This window comes from Elaeis guineensis, chromosome 9, assembly GCF_000442705.2.
Source record: "Elaeis guineensis isolate ETL-2024a chromosome 9, EG11, whole genome shotgun sequence".
Taxonomy (NCBI): Eukaryota; Viridiplantae; Streptophyta; class Magnoliopsida; order Arecales; family Arecaceae; genus Elaeis; species Elaeis guineensis.
This window is the reverse complement of record NC_026001.2, coordinates 25,739,169-25,758,977: the sequence shown is the minus strand read 5'-3', so window position 1 is coordinate 25,758,977 and position 19,809 is coordinate 25,739,169. Positions and strand designations below refer to the sequence as shown.

Here is a 19,809-nt window from a genome sequence, read left to right as displayed (position 1 = left end):
TTCCTAGTGAATAATCAATATGAAATTAAATACACGTCCGTATGAATCTTTACAATTCATTAACATGTCTCCACATGGAGAAAGAAAGGAATAGAAAAAGAAAAATAAACACAAACTTGAAAAGGGGTTAGAGAACAATGATTGATTTACTTTCTCCAGAAAAATGATTCAGTGTTTCAACATAATATGTAAACCCAAGGTTGATACTTGAAGCTTGTTCTAGCTCTATTTGATTCAAAGTTTCAAACCTAGTAATTCTAAGCTTCCCTTCAATCATTAAGATCGAAAATACCTGGGAATCTGAAACCAATGATTTCATTGCTGGCATGACAACTTTCTTTTTTTTGATGGAAAGATCACATAACATTGATGTTAAATCATCTCATACAATATCAGCAAAAATTAAAATCAACTGGAACCTCTGAAATTTTTTTCTGAACACAATTTCAACATGATAAGAGAAGCTTTTTCGCTAGAGCATGAACCACTTTGTTTCCAGATCAGCTGCATGAACTGCAAATTTTTTTGAAAGCAGCAGCTAAACCCTACATATCTTCTAATTATAGATGAGACACTAGGAAAACACATCCTACGGTTTACACTCGGAACCTCCTCTAATTGGTGGAGGGGGTTCACTGTTTTGCATGGATGCTTTTGCCACTTCCCCGTCTTGTGGAATAGAAATGAAATGAATCACCCGATACCAACTCATAACAGCCAAGCCACAAATGCCATAGTTCTCTTGAACTTGACACTGCTGAATCATTACCCAGCCAATATGTGCACATTTCTCATAAGAAACTATAACTCATCACTCTGTAAAAAATTATTTCTGCAATCTATTTACCCGTGACTGTATTGTAGAAATCAAGTAAAGAACTGAATTCTCATATCTCATGACCTCATATCACAACATTCTCTATCAAGTTTCCAAAGGCAACAGTGGAACAGGTGTCCAATGGAAGAGAGGATGTTAGGCTGGCAATATGTTGCACTGTTCCACTGTTTATTGCAACATGTTCAAGATTTTAGATACGTCATCCTGTCTCTCTGACCCGCCTAGAATGTTATAGCCAACAGTATTAAGATAAAGGAAACAAAACACAGGTCTGGAAAAAGGCAATTCTACAATGCTAATTAATAACATAACAAAATGCACTTTCCAACTAATTCTCTTCCAGTGAAACTGTTTCACTCTCAGACCGAACAATTTCATAGAGAAAGGAATTCACCTGATAATATTCGATAGTTATAAATTAAATAAATTGTTGATGCTGTCAATCACAGCTAAATATGAAGCAGTGTCTCTGCATGAATCGACTGCATTAAGAAAAATGACACAGTAGAAGAAAATACACCTACATTGGATGATCAGCGAAAAATTGCTCACCACACAAGGACAATACAAAAAAAAATTGTCATATCCCAGCACACAGGAGGGTGCTTGAGCCTGAATAAAAGGTAGATAAATTTTGCTGTAAACTAAGACCAAAAATAGACAAGGCTTCCACTACCATATAGTAATTATCAAAATTATACTATATGCCATCATTCACATCTCATGACTCAGATTTAAGTTCTCATGAGACCTTCATCATGCAAAGCCCTCCACACTAACTCCCACTTTCTCATTTAATCAAGAACTTTCATCAAGTGTCCAATAGTTCTGTTTCACACTAGAATTTTGACAAGCACACTCGTGGTACATAAAAATTATCTTTAGGAAATGACAAGGTCAGCTTCTGCAATTTAATACAAATAAAGCACAGCCATGCTTCTCAACCATCATTGACAGCGTCTGTCTCACTGTACCAAAGTCCTTTCCGCTCCAAACTTCTTTGCAATTACATGAACCTTTGCTGATGAAGCTGCTGCCAAGAACCGCAGTCAAGTCTGATATTCTTGCAGATATTTGCATCCTCCAAGAATTGAGGTTGAAAAATGAAAGGTAAATTTCCCCTGGTAAAATATTTGGAAGGATATTAGCAAAGAAAATTGGTGACACAGCAGGCGTGTGCTCCCTGAGCGAGTGAGAGAGAGAGAGAGAGAGAGAACTACAATTTGCAGAATGACTTGGTACTCATCTCTCTGCAGATAGTTCGGTGGGTCTACCCCCTAATCAATTGTTACTACAGTTGGGTTCCTCTGGTGAGGAGATTAACAACTCAAACCAGCACAGACAGACACTCCACCTAAGTCCTGACCCACAAACAGGTGGATAGTCAAAGCCATGTATACCGCTCAATTACTTATTCTCCTCAATAAGAAGGCCACCTAGTCTTGAATTATTATATTGCATGATCAGATCATCTAATAAAACTCATAAACTTTCCATTAATATGAATCAATTTAATTACTAAACCCGACGTACATTCTTCTTCTTTTTTTTCCACTTGACAAACTCAGCATTTGCTTATATGAAAGTGCCACTAACCTCTTCTTCCTGTTGCAACCCAAGATCGGATTCCACCAGTCATGGTATTAGCTGCATCAAAAATGTATCAGTAATCTCATTTTGTCATATGTGTGTACAAACAAAGTAATAAACAATTTGACCTGTCACCTTTCTCCGAACTTGTTGTTGCACATAGACCAGAATAGGTGTTCACAAGGGTTCCATTGTCATTTAAGCCCCACATCTGCAGATCTAAGGTTCGTTAGCTATTGAATTGTTAACTAAATATTCTAAAGGAAAAATAAGTTATTGAAAAAATACTGATCCTGTTTTAAGTTCACCATTTACAGATATCTTCATTCATGGTAAATGTATCCTTATTCAGCCTACTAAAAATGTGATTTAAATCTTTGCAACTTATAAGTTCTCTGTTGACAAAAAAGAAGAAGAAGAAGAAAAGGGAAAACAGAAGTCGGACTTCTTATTTGTCAGCTGAAAAGGTATCATCTGTCCAGCCACTAAATTGATGCTTCAAAAAATTACACTCTCCAAACCCAAGCAAATTGTACAAATCAGGGTAAAAAGGCCAAAAGGTGACATTTATAGTCACTAGCCTACATGTTCACTCTAGATAATGTATAAAAAAAGAATTTAGTTATAGCAAGCCATCTAAGATTAAGCAATGCAATTCACTTGAGAAAATTAATTTGTTATTTTTTGGTCACTTTTCCTCCATGCTGCAGAGCAGAAAAAGGGTCCCAACAACATAGTATACTCAAAAACAAGAAAAAATTGATTCCATGAAAGCAAAGAAGTTCAATAAATGACAATTTCAATTTTCAAGTTCTTCGGTTCTGTTTTGGGGGATTATGTCTCAATAAAAATATCCAGAATTAAAATGAGTGGTTGAAAAATCAAATTTTATATTATACTCTTCTATCTTGTCTGCCTTCATGGTTACCATATATCAGAATCTATACAAAACAATGATGCAGACACAGTTGTATATACCAATGGTTAAAGTGAGCAATAATGAAGCACTAGTAATTGGGTATGCACGTCATACCTGGGAGGCATGCCTCCTACAACTGGACAATAAAATGCTTTCTCTTTCTGATGCTGTACGTTTTCTGTTCACAGATGCATCTAGGCAAGCCTCCATTGACTCAGATGCTAATAAGTGAAATTTTTCTCGGTGATTTTGTTTGTATATAATCTCTTCCCCTCTGCATTAGCATAGAAAATTCATTACAATTAAGAAACAAATAATGCATAATACACTGGTTTATGGTTTAGAAGCAATCATATGATGTCAAAAGAGGCTTCCTTTTATATAAGCAATATGACAAACGGTCACTGTTTTTCATGTCATATTTGCAGCATATCTGATCCAGCTTCCCATGGTCTCTTCCAATAAACCATCCTTTTGCTTTTTCATTGCTACAGCTGGTAAGACCTAGCACCTTGTCATCAGGTGTATCCACCAGCACTTGACTCAGAAACCTATGAGTAGAAGCATGACTTGTACTTCTGAAATCTTCTTTTGCGAAGACATAGGGAAACTGAACACAATAAAAATGTCAGGTGACAACCTAGTCATTTTCCATTTTGGTAAGAAATATAATTAGACATTTAGACTGATCAACATTCAGACTAATCGACTTATCTCTTGCTCAGTAACTGGAGATTTTTTATGGACAGAGTACCTCCATATTCTTTGTGCTGTAAGAATTTATTTCCAAAAGAGTAGGATTTGTGATAAGACCAAATGTGATCTCATCGATGTGCCTTAAATCTCCACCAAACATGAGAGGAGATTTAGCCATAGACCAAAGTGTCATCTGCATAAAAATTATTAAATAGCATCAATATAGCCTTGATTATTCCAGCAGTACACCTGATAAAAGAGGAAACATAAAGTCTACACACCTGGGTTTTCTGTTCATCAAGGCTAAGGTTACATTTTCTGTAAGGACCATGTTTTGCATCTACCATTAGCAAATAAACAAATTATTATGGTTCCATTTATTACAAAATACGAAACTATTAGGCAATGTAGAAAATAACAGAGCAACAAAAAGAAGATCAGATGTATTAGAACATCAAGAACACTTTATGAAGCTCCAAATTGCAAAACCACTTCAATAAAATTGTTAAACCAAGCTACATAAAGTCATAAACTTCCAGTATCTACTTTGAAGGAACCAATTTGGCTAAGCTAACAAACTCTTGTTTCTTGATAAGGAAACAAGATTTCAAGATGTACTCAGAAGTCAGAAAATTCAAGCATATATGTAGTCTGGAAATAAAACATTCTCCACATTAGCTGATATTTTGTTCTCTACCATGAAGCAAAACAATCTCCTTCATATGTTCATTCATCCTACCAACTCCCCATAAACTTTCAAATTTGTGCAACTCAAGTGATTAGCCAGTTGTACTCAGCTCATACAGGGGGTTGGAGATGTATAATCCAAACATATCACCTAATCCTTTTTTTATTATTTATGTGAACTCTAAAGTTGGTTTCATTTGCTGAATTGGAAAGATGATATCGTAAGCCAACCTAAATGTGCAGTGTCTACAATGCTTGTTCACGACCATGCCTAACATACATCAATTTGAATCCTATGCTTCGACTACATGAAGCACATCCTTGAGCCTAACGTACAACCCTATGCTAAACCCAAAAATCTAGAATCAGAAACAGAAACAAACAAAACTTATCATCGTCATTATCATCACCATCATTGTCCAAGCCTTTTCCCATCAAACATAAGGTTGGCTATGCTCAAAAGTTAACAAGGCTCAGCCAAATAAACAGATTTTGCAATTGGTTGTCAATATGATGTCAACCTTCTAGAAATTGCTACCATGTTCCTAGTCAAGGCAAACCTGGGAAAAAAAAAGGGCTTGTTATTGAGATCCATATAGCCAATTGGCAGACATTTTATCTTGCAAATAAATAAAGCCCATGCAAAAGATAAATTTCTAAATCTAATCATTAGAAGAGACCTTTTCTTCAGAACCAAAATTGATGATGTCATACACTGCAAGTAAGTTGGAATATCTACCTGGCTTCTACTATATCTGTTTATCAATTTGCATCAATTTACTGATCCATATTCTAAGCAGAAATGGCCCTAGTATAGTTATAACATAATGCTACACGTGGTCTAATGCCCTGCAAACTTTTATTACATACATATATAAAGAAACAATTATTTAAATTATTTTTAGTTAACAGTTTGGATTAGACTTAATTTTGAATTTTATAATTAGAGTTGGGTTGGTTGTGATAAAATTCTTATTGAAAGTTATTCAGAGTCTTGATTTACCGAGAGATTTATTTAGCTTATTATTAAATAAATAGTAAAAAAAGGAAAAAAAACAACTGGACTTTGGTTAATAGTTTAGGTTGGGCTCAGTTAGTCGTGTGTCTTTGCTTGATCCTAACTATATTATGACTAATGAGCATACCTATTAATCATTGTTGCAGCCTTAATCATACAAGGATTCAGTGGGTTGAACTATGTTGGTTAGTCACTTAAATTAAGGTCCAATTTTTGAGCAGATTTAGTTGACATAGGAATTAGATATGAACATTCCTAATGCAGTTGGAGCTCGAGATTGTCAAATTGGAAAGGAAGTCAACCATTGCTTGCTCATAGTCAAAGATCTAGATAGGCACAATATAGGAGTCCTAAATCCTAATAGCAGCTGGGAGCATAGGATGTAGTAGTTTATACTTCATACTACATAAATAGGAGGCACAGGCTGTAAGTGGAGATATGGAAGCATTCTTTGTGTTAGCACATCATCCTACATGAGAACCGTATACAGTTTTGGTTCACTTATAGTTTTTATATAAATAGTGGGTTAGCTATTTGAAGGTCAACTAAGTTTATATTATAAAACAATTTTCTGCGGACAGAATCTCAATTAAAATTCTGCAAATATCTGGACATCAATATTGTAATTTAGTAATTTTTAAATTTCAGTATATTAGAAATCATGTATTTTAAATTATGAAACTGGGTTTTCTTTTAAACTAAGAATTCAGTAAATATACTTTGTGTAATAAACAATAGTAATCTTAATGTTTGATTATTAAATTTATTTATATTTTATCTTAGGAACTGATTTCAGTAAAATAAATTCTCTTTTATATTTATGCATAATAACTTTCTGAATATCCATATTTTGGTTTTTAAATTTCCAGTTATTACATTTATGCATATTATATCCTACAATTTAATTTCTGTATCTAAAGAATCCTGCATATTAATTCTTGTAGCATAAAGTATATACTAAAAAAAAAGAAAAATTTCAATGAATTATTAACCTCAAATGCAGAATATAAACAAGATGGCCATTATTTTGGATAAATAAACATACAGAAATTGATTTTTAGGTTATATACTATGGAGTTGGTCAGTTGTAGTAGGCTTACAGATTTTGTTGATGTCGAGAAATTTTTAGGCTTTGTTTGGAAGCTAGAATGACCATTTATAGCCCTACAAATTGTCTAGGTCTTATGGGTCTTGAAAGCTTCAGAAATTTATTTCAAAAATCATCATGACCATCTTTTGACAAAATATACATGCATACATATACATATATATAATTCTTGGGGTATTACTTGTTTACTTTTCATGCTTGCAAGGTAAGTAATATTCACTTTTCCTAAAGCCATTTATTTATTTGCCTCCGAACAAATATTTGATGTCAAATAAATTATAATTGTCCAACATGCAAATTTTGAATTTATGCATCTGTCTTAAAACTATGTTTTGTATGGAAAATAAGTCTGTAAATTAAAAGTATTACTTCTATTTGTATGGCCAAATGCTATGCACATTTTTGTTTAGAAATCTTTTATTAAATATACATATTTTGTTTTAGAATTTGACTTCCATATGATTTATCAATACCTTTGATATGTTTCATATTTTTAACTCTCAGTCTAACTATATTTTGGATACCATCAATGGGGATTCTATGTTGGTACTTTGACTATTTAAGAACTCATATTTTTCTAGCCCATTCTGCAATGTATAAATGTAGTACTCTAGCCCACCCTATAGGGTATAATGCAATATTCTGGCCCATTCTGTAGGGTACAAATATGACTCTCTGCCTACCACAGGGTATAAATGCAGCTATAGTCTCATGCATTGTTGGGTGAAAAATGTGAATTATCAGTATGAATATTTGAGCATATTTATTTTTCTTATCATAACATTTTTTTGTTAAAATATAATAATTTTTTCCTTAGATTTGTTCTAGTACTGCCTAAGATGTTTAATATTACCAAAGAAAACTCATTAATTTATTACATGGCTAGACTAGTTAAGGTATTAAGCACTTACTGGGTTATCAATCTCATTATTTGAGCTTTCATTCTCTATAGATCCAAAGAACTAGTGGCCAGTTGGGTACTATCATGGGATTGTAACTAGATGAAAGAGCAGAATCCTCCATATAGCTTGACAATAGTCCTTGTTTTTTCAGTAAGTTGTTTGAATTATTTTATAGGTTTTCTTTCTTTGTTATACTAAACATTTGAAGAGTTATTGAAGTGAGATTCTTATGAGCAAATTTCTTGTGGTTTTTTTGTTACTTTTTGTACTTTTTTGTTATTAACTTGGCAAATTTAGTAGCTTTTTTTACCCTGCTGCCTATGTTGAATTTATTTGTTATCATGTTTGTATTGATCTAATCACAGAGTGAATCTATTGAATGCCTGTAAAGCAAAGCCCTTTGAGTATGCGGCAGTTGCCACATCTCTGGCTCATGGTTTCGAATTGAGGGCATGATAAAAGGCAACAATTGGTTTGAAGATACTCCCCTCCTGCAAAAATAAAAATGTGCAAGTAGATACCGATGGATCAAACTTTGAGACACATGTTTTGACTCTCCATATAAAGGTGTCTAGCTAGAGAAATAAAATGGAAGAGCTACTTCACGTAGAAATACTTGGATAAGGAGAATTGAAAGACATAAATCTCGAGGTTATTTAGAATTTATGGCTTTTTAATGTGACATCAAATAAGTGTTGTACATCTATTTTCATAATGTAATTAGACCGATTGCTTTTTATTGCTTTTCCCTCAACCATTGGATTCTACCTTCAGTTTATTAAGTTATTCTTAATATGCCCCAATATATTCTTCAATTAGAAATCATGAGTATGATATTGCATGGATTCTAATATGAGTTAAAAGTTGTTGAGCATGCGAATCATCTTGTACTTTTAAAACTGAAATTCTATACCCTTTCATGGGATGGATGAACATATCTTCGCCCCATGAAATGACCAATACCATCCCAATATTTCCTTTGCAATCACCTTCTATTCCTAGACAGGCTTGGTACACCATATACCCCTAGAAAGACCTATCAATGGAAGGAAAGGTCCTGCTCTTGGTCATTCTGTAGACCACAAAAGCATACAAAGAAAGGGTAGCATGATGATACTCTACATTCCTAAACATAACATAGAAAGGATGAATCATGGTACCCTAGATTTCCAACCTTCCCACTTCCTTTGATCTTTGGCAGATTCATAGATGGATAAGATCAATTCCTCATTTTTTTAAATATTAAAGTGATCCACTGCAAACACTATCAAGCATAAAGAAATTGTGTAAAACCTATTGGGAAGGAGCATTACGTCATAAAAATCCTTGGAACGTATAATACGAGATATAAAGGGACAAATTGACTTTGTCTAAGAATAAAACTAGTCTATAGGAAATATAAATTGATTCTAAGTTCAATGTGATTCTAGGAAATACAAATTGATATCAGTTGTTGGGCAAACTAAGCTGCTTAAAATGATTACAACTTCTTTACAAGCAAACTGGTCTCTTGTGTATCATATTTCAAGCACTTAAGAATTATTTAGTATAAAATAGTAGATATTCTACAGAAAAGAAATATTTAACAGCTGGACAAATTTTGTATGAATACAAATGAAGACAACTTGTGTTTAAAGAAACTTGCTGATCATCACAATGCTTGGGTGCTTGCTGCTTAAAGTTGATTCAGGTTTCACTTGTGATTGATCGCTTTGGTCTGCTTGGATGAGATCAAACATTCTCAGGAAAAATTTCTGCATTGTCACAGCAAACTGCTGTGGATTCATAAACTCTGGGATTTGAATTGTAAATAACCTGATTCTATATCAGATTTGGTGATTCTTTGAGTGTACATCATTGTTTTGACCATTGGACCATTCATAGCTGCCGGCAGATCAAATAATTGAAATTATATGGCTGAAATTTGAATATTTCACAAGACAAGTGACATCTTCCTTCTCATCATTCTACCATATCATGCAATCAACTGACCTTTATGTGATTGATTCAATAGATCCATTCTATGAAAACATTTCTCTCATGGCAAATTTTCTTTCCAATTGGAATGCATTTCATGCTTGATCTGCCTCACAGAGAGGTGTACTGTTATATGGAATAAGCAACTTGAACTGAAACATAGTTTTGTGCTTAGACAGCTATCTGGCATAGATTAGCACCCAACATAGCACACTCTAAGACTCGACCTCATGAACAGGTGTATGTATGTAGAAGTGAATCTAACTCTATTTCCATTTATTTTTCTCATGCTCTTATAGTGCTTAGATTTGGAAACATATGTTGCTTGAGACAAGGTTCAAAGCTCAAGTGTTTCTAGTTATAAAGAGCTTTGCTATAGCTATTTGAAATATCTAGAATGAAAGAAGTACTTGGAATCTTAGCAGTACTAATAAGTACAAATTTCATTTGTTCCTATCAATTTTTTTGGATATCCAAACTGAGGATTGCCATACCAAACCGAACCATCTGGTTCGGTTAGTACCGTATCATATAGACCATGAACCAGGATGGTTCATGGTCGTGGCACGAAATAGGGCTTGAGCTGTGAACCAGTCCTTACCAGGTGGAACCACTCGGTTCCGGAAGTTTGACCTCATAAGGCATGCTACAAGCACGGTTAGCCTCTCCCCCTCAATTATTAAGGAAGAAAAGGTCACCATGCCCTTTGCTCCCTCTAGCACATCTGTGAACAGCATAAAAGAGGAGAAAGGAGAGGAGAAAAAGGAGAGTTTTGAAGGGTGAGCAAGAAGGTCATACCAATGTTCATCAAGGTATCTTTCTAGATTCCTTCTACCATTTTCTTTTACAGAAATTGAAAAAAATATGAAAAATCATGCCAAAATTTTATATTTTGGTATGATTTCATGATATATGAGAGATCTTAGATGACAAACTTATTGATATTTTATTTTATTACTTAATGAAAATATATTTTTCGAGAAAAACTCAATAGACAAGAGATGTTAGATACCAAAAATTAGTATCATACTCGGGGTCTAGCAAGCTATCTGCTGCAAGGTAAGCCATACCATCCCAATTTGGTATTGGTACACGATGCGGGGGGCGTACCGAGATCAAACATACCAACATAGTGATAGGGTTGCACCCCAGTAGCGAGATGGCATACCTTGATCTGCTGTCCTTTTTTTATAGCAATTTGATTAATTTCTGACATAGTAATTGCTTCTCGAATAAAAGCTTAATTAAAAGTAATTTCTAGATTAATTAGGGTTTAGTGCTTAATATGGACCGAAAAATATTTGTGGTACTCCAAGTAGGAGTTAAATTTGCGAGAATTTAAAAACTAAATTTTCAATATTTATTTGAATTAAATATAATTTTAATAAAATTATGATTAATTCAAAATTTCATGAAATTCCAATACCATGTAAGGATACTTTAGACATGTTTTTTGGAGCATGTATCATACCTTTTTGATATCTATGAAATTTATTTGTTTGTTTGTAAACTTAATACAAAAAATATTACTGTAAATTTGTGAAAATCAGAATTATATAAATACATCCAAAAGTAATTTTGAGGAAACTAGCACCTTTAGGAATTTTTTTTGAAATTTTCTAAGTTTTTGAGTAATTTTAAATTAAAAAGTCATTATCCGTGAAAAATAATGGATAACTCACATATGCTTAATGATAATTGTACAACCTATTATTGGCCTAGCTATCGAAGAGTTAAACATTACTTAGATATCAATCACTAATTATAATATGTTTGATTAGTGAATCTTGAACAATAATACCACAAGTTATGCGCATCCTAGACCAAAGAATATAAGGAGGGCAACAACACATTCTCAAAGAGGGTTCTACTTGTTGGTAATGGAGAAATGTATTCTTCTACATTAAATCTTGTTCATTAATATATCAATGCAAATTTGTGGCAGACAAGCAATGTCTGTATTTGTGTCTACAACTTAGTGGTGATTCACAATGATGGGATGAACCAAAACTTGAGAAAAGACACAATCAATATCCTTTTGCAGACAGTCTTAGGTAACCGATGAGGGTGCAACTGGTTGACTTTTGCTTTGATCCACAACAAGCAAAGGAACTCTTTGACTCAGAATAGACTAAATGCATTGGTATATGTGCACTACAAGATGCGGCTAAGGTTGAAATATCTTCAGCAAGAAGTTGATCTGAAGCATCAGGAGCTACTCTACAATGACTTTGTATATGATAAGGAAGATCCTGTGACAGGTTGGTTTGAAGGCCAGCCAGCCTAAAGTGCATGATGAACCGGGATCATCCCCTAGGCTAGCCAGTCTTATAGCCAAGCAAGATAGGATGAATATAGAGATCTAAGCAAATCGACACATGCCACGTCCATAGCCAGCCAATTCCCAGTAACAACAGCCACTGCAAAGTTTCATGAAGAAGCTAGTTAGAGTCACAATATGGTTCAAGTCGGAGATCTCTAGTCAAATATTTGGCAGAAAGATGAGTAGAGGTCACCACAACACTGAAACCAGCTAGTGCAACAAGACCAATTAAGAGAGTTGAGGATATTAATCAATTAACGGTAAGAATCTGGTTCCCTAGATATCCACTCAGACAAAGAAAAAGAAAGAAAAGAAGAAGGTAGATCCACTGAAGAAAGTGATGAGGAGCCAATTCACAGTGACTCCGAGACTACCAAGAACTCTGATGACTGATTGCCCAGTTCATATTGCAATACAGGCAATGATGACAATGATTCTTCAAGTGATGACAGGTTTTGATAGTCAAGGTGGAGGCGATGGACGAGGGGTGGCATGTAGTTACTTTTGATTACTCCATTCACTGGTGACTCCCAGTTTATGCAATGCAGGATAGGGAAAATGGGTGTAGTGCTAGAAAGGGCACCATAGCATAGAGGAGGAAAGGACCCAGAGGTGGTGGACCCGGTACCAATATGGCTGATGAGGTGCCACATCAAGTGAGAATCTTAGACATATGAGGATCCCATGATATTTAGGATCATCATCGTATACCAAATCATATCCTCTCATACCAGATTACGACCTAGAAGGATATGAACCTCTCTAAGTCTTCATATCTGAGTGGGTATCATCCTTCCCACTCAATCAAATTAATGGATCAGATCTTTCTTGATCCTTGTTTGGATTTTCACCATTATACCTGTTGAAGCAGCAGTACCAGCATGGCTATCTGATACAAACAAGAGACCAGGATCCTAGGCTGGCATAATACCAATGCACAGGTCAAGCTCCAATGCTTGATTATGAACATGACTCAGGCATGCATAAGAGACATCAACATTTGGAATTGAACAAATACAAACATATTGCATTCCCAATTTTTAATATAAGTATTTTACATTTTCAATGTTATACTTAGTTAATTTAACATTTAGTTATATAATCCCACCATCTTTTAAGCATGTAGCATAAAAAAATTAAATTATATTACATTTAAACATTAAAAATGAACTCACAAAATCTTGTTTTCCACTCAAAACTTTAAAAAAAAAAAAAAATTTAAAAAAATGTTTTGGTATCCTGGTAAGGTTCAAGATAGTGCAGGGATACAAGTATGCAATCTGGAATCGAGACTGTTAAGCTTGGCCCAAATCATTATAGCAGATAAACTACAGTGACCAAAAAATAGACTAGCCTATTAGTATTTCTGAATATTGGAATTTTGGCTCAAATATTACTCAATTTTCAACCCCTACTATGATCAGCCAGCATGCTCCCATGCATGCATTTGAATTCCAAATTGACACCTTTCTTCCCACAGATGATTGAGGATTTAATGAATAGTAAACAGCCTAGGAGAATCATCATGGATCCATTCTCCTTCTTACATTCAAAGAACATCATCATTCTTAAACTTCAGAGAATTCTTCATGGAGATGGGTTATTCTTGATAAGTTTGGCTAGAGAAGCGAGTTAGAAATTTCTGATTGAAAGTGATTATAAATTTCTGACTGAAAGTGATTATACAACATTCTGATCAAAAGTGACCAAGGATTTAGTTTACATGTACAGTGCCCACACCATCCAGTGGTTGGGAAGGCACCTGCCACATGCTATGCTGTGCCAACACAGAAACTTAGCATGGGCTGGGACACTGCAGTCACAATGTGAGTTGCAATGGCACCATTTGGCATGCACGAGCATAAGCTATTCCATGTATGTTTTTTTTTTAATGCCTTTAAGGTTTGCTCCGTGCATTCAGTATCATAAAATCAAGAATAAGAATATGTATATGTGCTGAATACTATGTATTTTGCTATTTCAGCTAATAAGGCATCCTAACGATGTCCTATCATTACTATAATGACTATTCTTGGTTAATATATGTAGTAATCATTCAAAATTTTTGGTTAAAAAAAAAAAGAGACTAAGATTTGAAAAGCATAAGGCATCTGTGCATCTCAAAGTGCTTTGTGTTAATTAGAATAGTCTTAGATGATAAAAATTGTAGTCTAAGATTTATGATATTTCTCACCGAACCTTTTGGCTCTTGGCAATGTTTAGATCATAAAAAAACTTATAAGCTTTTGATATTTGAGAAATTCCTAGCATATAAAGCAAGCAACTTTGACATAACCCAAAAATTTTGAAATTTGTTACTGATTTTGACTTTTTTAATTGAATTTTGATTTTAGCTTATTTTTGTTGAACACAAATGGGAGGTAGTTACTTATTTACATGTACATTTACTTAAAAAAGATTCATGGGATAAGGTTTGTTTTCAATAGTCTACCTGCTGAGACATAGTCATGTTAACATATGCCAAGATCTTCAAATAGGAGGAGATGGGAGGTGGGCAGAGCAGAAGGGCTTAAGGGTTTGATGCTTGGTACAGTACTGACCATGTCATGGCAAATTGAACTAGCACAGTTTGATACCAAGTGATTCAATCCTGCAGCCCACTGCCCCAATGCCATATGCCAATCAGAGCCTGGCATTGTATGTACCAGTCAGCACAAACCAGACAAGGCCATCACCTTGATCCCTAAAAGCGACTTTAAAAAACGAAATACAATGGATCAGTAAAGAAGTTGAAGCAGCTTAAATGTTAGACTACCATTTTATCATACTGGAAGCCTGCAAAACAGCACAAGTAATATCATGTTGACATATTAAGAAAAAGAGAGTACTGTCAAGCTTCTCATCTACTATCCAAAATCAAGCCATGAAATCCAATCAAGAAAGTCAAGATCCATTAGCAAGCAATTCAAATCATGCCTAGGATCTATATGATATTATCCTAAATCAAAAACCTCGAATATGGAATTTGAAGCTACCTCAGGGTCTTGATGTATTTATTAATCGATCAATTGCATTCATCATAATGGGTAAAAAAAGAAAAATAAGGAAAGGAAAAAAAAACAAAAAAGATGGGATTTGACTTTGACCAATCACCTGACAATCTGTGCTTGTCATACGATTCCACCCTGCTGTCTTCTGTTTTATTCAGTCATACTATAATATTGATAATAGGATCCATTAGATTAGTTTTTAATTCTTGCCTAGACTATACTAAGGATGGGAAAAGGAAGGTGCACTAGACTTTATGTTGGAAGGTGAATTAGACTTTATGTTGGAATTTAACGGAAGCTTATTTTCTTCTTCTCTATCCTTAACCCCAACTTTCCTGCAGTTTGTTCACCCTTCCTTCAACTGTCACCTCCAGAAGAAAGAAATATTCACCCTAGATCGTGGATTGACTGTGATGCACCCTTGTCAGCATAAAAATCTGAAGTAAATTTCAGACTTAAAGAAAAAAAATTGCCAAATCTAAATCTCATGATCACATGACCCCCCTATCTAGTCAGCATCAATTCAATACAGATATAACCTGGTGAAGCATTGTTTTAGTTGCTTCTGATGAGGACAGACTGCACAGGTTGTTGATAGCGAACTTCGACTTATGGACTATGACTTTTGCACATTGACATGTATCAAGATAGATATCCGACTTTGTCTGTCATCTTAATGTGATCAGGACAGAATTCAGAGCAACTTTTACTTTCAGCTTTCCTTATTCAAAATGTTAATTAACTCCAAATATCCTTTCTTGTGTGTATTACATCAATTTAAGTATTGGAGTTGCCTAAAGCACTCTACCTGTGTCAGTTCAATAAGAAGCCATCAAAATTCTTAAAACTGTAGAATTTATGCTAATGAAAATGAGTAAGTGCATAATGTTTCGCCAGAGATTTATCTACTCAGGTATGTTCTTAACAATTTTTGTAAAGTTAAACCACGCCAGATCCACTTTCATCATCTAGCATTTGTAAAGTAATAAGTATATGGATAATAGTAAATGATAGAAGAACTTATCCAGGTGGACAAACTAGATTACTTGGATCTGCAAGCCATCCAAGTGGTAGCATGTCCAAGTCAGGCCATGACCTTCCTTGCAACCCTGCAGCTCCAATCTTCTTCACAGCAGCAAAATCCCTGGGTAGAAATTAAAGGTACGTTGATGAAATTTTATAAAAGAATGTTGGATTGTTGCAAACAGAACCAGTAAGGAATAAACAAATAGTTTCAAAAAATACAAAGGTCAAAACAAAATGTCAAACTGGAAATATGGAAACTTCATCAAAAGAAACATAAGGATTTAAGCGCACTAATATCTACCTTGATATGTCAAAATGATAAACAACATCTGTCCACCTATCCCAGTCATCCCCGGTTATTCTGTACATGTTCACATAATTACTAATGCCCTCAGCCATGGATGGAGTCACACTTGATCCGGGAGAGATAGAGAACACCACTGGGCGGTCAAGCTCTTCTAGAAGCTGCAGGAATTGCATCTTAGTTAATTTCAGAAGAACATAATTTCAATAGACTATTATCACCTCACAGGTTCTTTATACGAAACATCAGGTTTCTATAGGTACCTTTGAAACTGTTATTATTTCTTGGGCATCCAAGTCATCTCCAAACACACAGTCAAGCTTCACTGCAAAGGAAACAGAACAAAAAAGATGAGCACAAGCAAAAATCTGGATGAAACAAGATATGTGACTGAAGTGTTCAACCATGTTTGTTTGTATTCTATGCTCTTAAAGAACACTGTCACAACGAAGACAGGTATATGGTGTTAAATAACATTACTTGTCCTTCAATTTTGAGTACTGAACACTTTCAAAGTTTGGTAATAATAAGTTAAGGGCAGTGAGTTTCTTTCAGTAAGAATTTTCAAATTCCCAAGACGGGGAATGGTAAAGATTTTGTCATTTCTTGAAACATACACAGATATAAAGGATATAAACTAAATAAAAGCATAAGTGTAATTTTGTCTACTTACCAAAATCAACACCCCATTCAGCATATTGTCGATACAGAGATCTAAGGAAGGCTCTTCCAGCTCCCAGATCTGTATTAACACTCATAAATCCATGGCTCATCCATGCACAAGTCTTATCTTTCATCCCTATGTCTGTTGCATACCACTGTCGACCAGACTCCTCATATGCACCATTCTATGAATCAAAATTTGCCATTGAATTAGAATACAAGGAACAAAGCACCATATTAGATAAAAGTTTTCCAAACAAAAACTATCTTACTGTAGCCAACGCTTATGCATACGTTTATTTTAAAAAATAGGAATGATAATGTAAGTTATTGTAATTACCCATGGGTGGAAGTGTGTAACTCATTCCTGATAGCCATTAAAGTCTCTTAATGTAGCATTAGAACATAATAAACAGATCCAATTCTGATAAAAGGATGGAGGTTGAAAGTTAATTTGTTTGTGGTGATCCAATTTGATCAAGATTCTTTATGATCTACCAATTTGTGACTGATGGAGAAATTTTGGCCAACATAGGTGTAGCTGAATTTAACCATGAAGAAAGATCAGAGAGTTGCCAAAAGGATTGTGCTAATGGACTGCAAAAAATACTCAAAAGGAGAAGTATGCAGCTGCAAGGAGAAAGTATACCGTGTCAACATCTAAGATCCGTGTGTTGGCATTGACTGCCTCTGTACTTATTCCTCTCATGACATGAATTCCAAACTTCAGACCCATTTCATGAACCTTGCGAGCAATTTCTTTGAATCCTTTGCCACCTCTAGAGGATGGCCACCTTTCAGGATCGGGGAACGGTCTGCCCCATTCGTCAATGCTGTCATAGCCATAGGAATCAACATACGCTCCATCCACATTCTTCCGAAACCACAAGAAGTCCACCACAGCATACTAAATTTTTTTGAGAAAAATGATCAATTAACAGTGAGGCACCAATCCTTCTCTAGTGGCATTCTATGTGTTTTCTATCATAACTAATTGATTCTTCATTATGGATCTAACCTCATATCCATGAGGCAGTAGTCTCTGAGCTACGATCTCAGCATTATCTAGGAATTCTTGTTCATTGATAGCCCATGAAAAGGAATCATAAGAATTCCACCCCCTGGGTGGCAACTTGGCAAGCTCCCGTTCTTTGCCTGCTACAGATAGTGCCCTGAAATGGGAATTACATGAATTATGAAAGAAGTGAATAACCGATAAAACCACAAACACATTTCTATCAACCCTAAACAAAAAGAACGACATAACATCCCGAAATGGGCACCACAGAACATAATTTTCCATAAAAGTTGATTCTTTTGAATCCAGAGGCCTAAAAGATGTCTGCATATCAACCAACTGGAGAGGGTTTTCTGATAAGTAGCAAGTAAATTAGCAACCATAAATGGAATTAACAATATTAAAAGCCAGGGAGCATTTCGCATACACATTCACCGAGACAGAATGTTCCCCATTAAGAAAGAAAGAAAAGAAGCTAATTAGCTCCCATCAAATCATCTAAGCAGAATGATAGCAGAAATAAACTCCAGTGTGTTTTTAAACTTTTTTTTTTTTATAACAATCTAGCAGACTTCGTTACATTGCAAAGCAATTTATACTGAGAAAACTTGGGACCTAGGTTTCATTTCAATTTATACAGACCTGTAGAAGATGAGGGTGAAGAAGAGAACCACCAAAACCGATGCTTTCATGGCTACAGAAACGAATCGAGCCTGTGTACGACGCACCGAATGATCAAAAATTTCAAGACTAGGATTTATTCTCTCGAGCTTCCTAGTCCAATAAATAGCCGAGTTCACATTCGGAACGGGAGCCCAATCCCGACTCAAGTGAGTAGCGGCAGACACCGTTCTGATGTCCAGTGGGAAAGTTTTGAGCTAAACGCATCTCAAAGCAAGTCCATCTTGGTTGCTGATCGTCTAGCCGATCCGGCGCCGTTCCGACGTTGAGAATACAACTAGTTATGTAGATCCTAAAGAGCACTGCACCAAGCAGTCCTCCTTGGGAGTGCGCGCGCGTCAGATGATCAGGCTTACGGAAGCGGTTAGATTCGGCGTCCAGTCACACATTTGGCCGAATTACGGCAACATAATAAGCAACCGGCACACAATCTAACCATATATATATATATATATATATATTATTAATATATTATATTATTATATTCAAATAGAAAGACATCTCTTCATATTAAATTATATTATTAATATATGATATTATTATATTTTTATAATTAAAATCTATTTATATAGATAGTTGAGAATACGAAGTGATCCTAAAAATTTAAATAATATAATTTTTTTAATCTAATTAGATTTAGAAGAAAAATTATTTTTGTATATCCGGTCCCGTACAATACGTGAATCTTCGACTAGTATATATATATATATGAAAGCAGAAATTGAGAGAAAATATGTTAGCAAGTTAAGCTGTTCACGTAAGCATCAACTTATTACCTATTGTTGGGTATAAAATACCCGCAGCCAAATTCAACAGCAGAACGGCTCCGCTCGGACTCCTACGGGAGCCGGGCTCCTCCACCAACAGCAGAACGGCTCCGCCCGGACTCCAACAGGAGCCGGGCTCCTCCACCAACAGCAGAACGGCTCCGCCCGAACTCCAACGGGAGCCGGGCTCCTCCACCAACAGCGGAACGGCTCCGCCCGGACTCTAACGGGAGCCGGGCTCCTCCACCAACAGCGGAACGGCTCCGCCCGGACTCCTACGG

General features: G+C 35.2%; 1 protein-coding gene across 1 annotated transcript; it reads right to left on the bottom strand.

Moving 5' to 3' along the window:
* Positions 1-1,594: 1,594 nt before the first annotated feature.
* Positions 1,595-18,897, bottom strand: LOC105051276 (alpha-galactosidase). Its single transcript, XM_073243216.1, has 14 exons — positions 18,723-18,897; positions 18,081-18,234; positions 17,712-17,969; positions 17,073-17,247; positions 16,663-16,724; positions 16,397-16,560; positions 16,116-16,213; positions 4,325-4,383; positions 4,102-4,236; positions 3,724-3,957; positions 3,462-3,623; positions 2,564-2,639; positions 2,435-2,485; positions 1,595-1,959 (listed from the first exon to the last, which is right to left on the bottom strand). Exons 1-14 carry the CDS (start codon positions 18,770-18,772, stop codon positions 1,736-1,738), a joined length of 1,902 nt encoding a protein of 633 aa, XP_073099317.1. The 5' UTR covers positions 18,773-18,897; the 3' UTR covers positions 1,595-1,735.
* Positions 18,898-19,809: the final 912 nt, after the last annotated feature.

Coding starts and splice junctions, on each gene's coding strand:
- LOC105051276 (XM_073243216.1), bottom strand. CDS start 18,772: ATGAAAGCATCGGTTTTGGTGGTTCTCTTCTTCACCCTCATCTTCTAC. Junction 16,725..17,072: donor TGAATGGGGTGTTGATTTTG/GTAAGTAGACAA, acceptor TTTCCTTTGCAG/TGAAGCTTGACTGTGTGTTT. Junction 1,960..2,434: donor GGTTGCAACAGGAAGAAGAG/GTTAGTGGCACT, acceptor ATATTTTACCAG/GGGAAATTTACCTTTCATTT.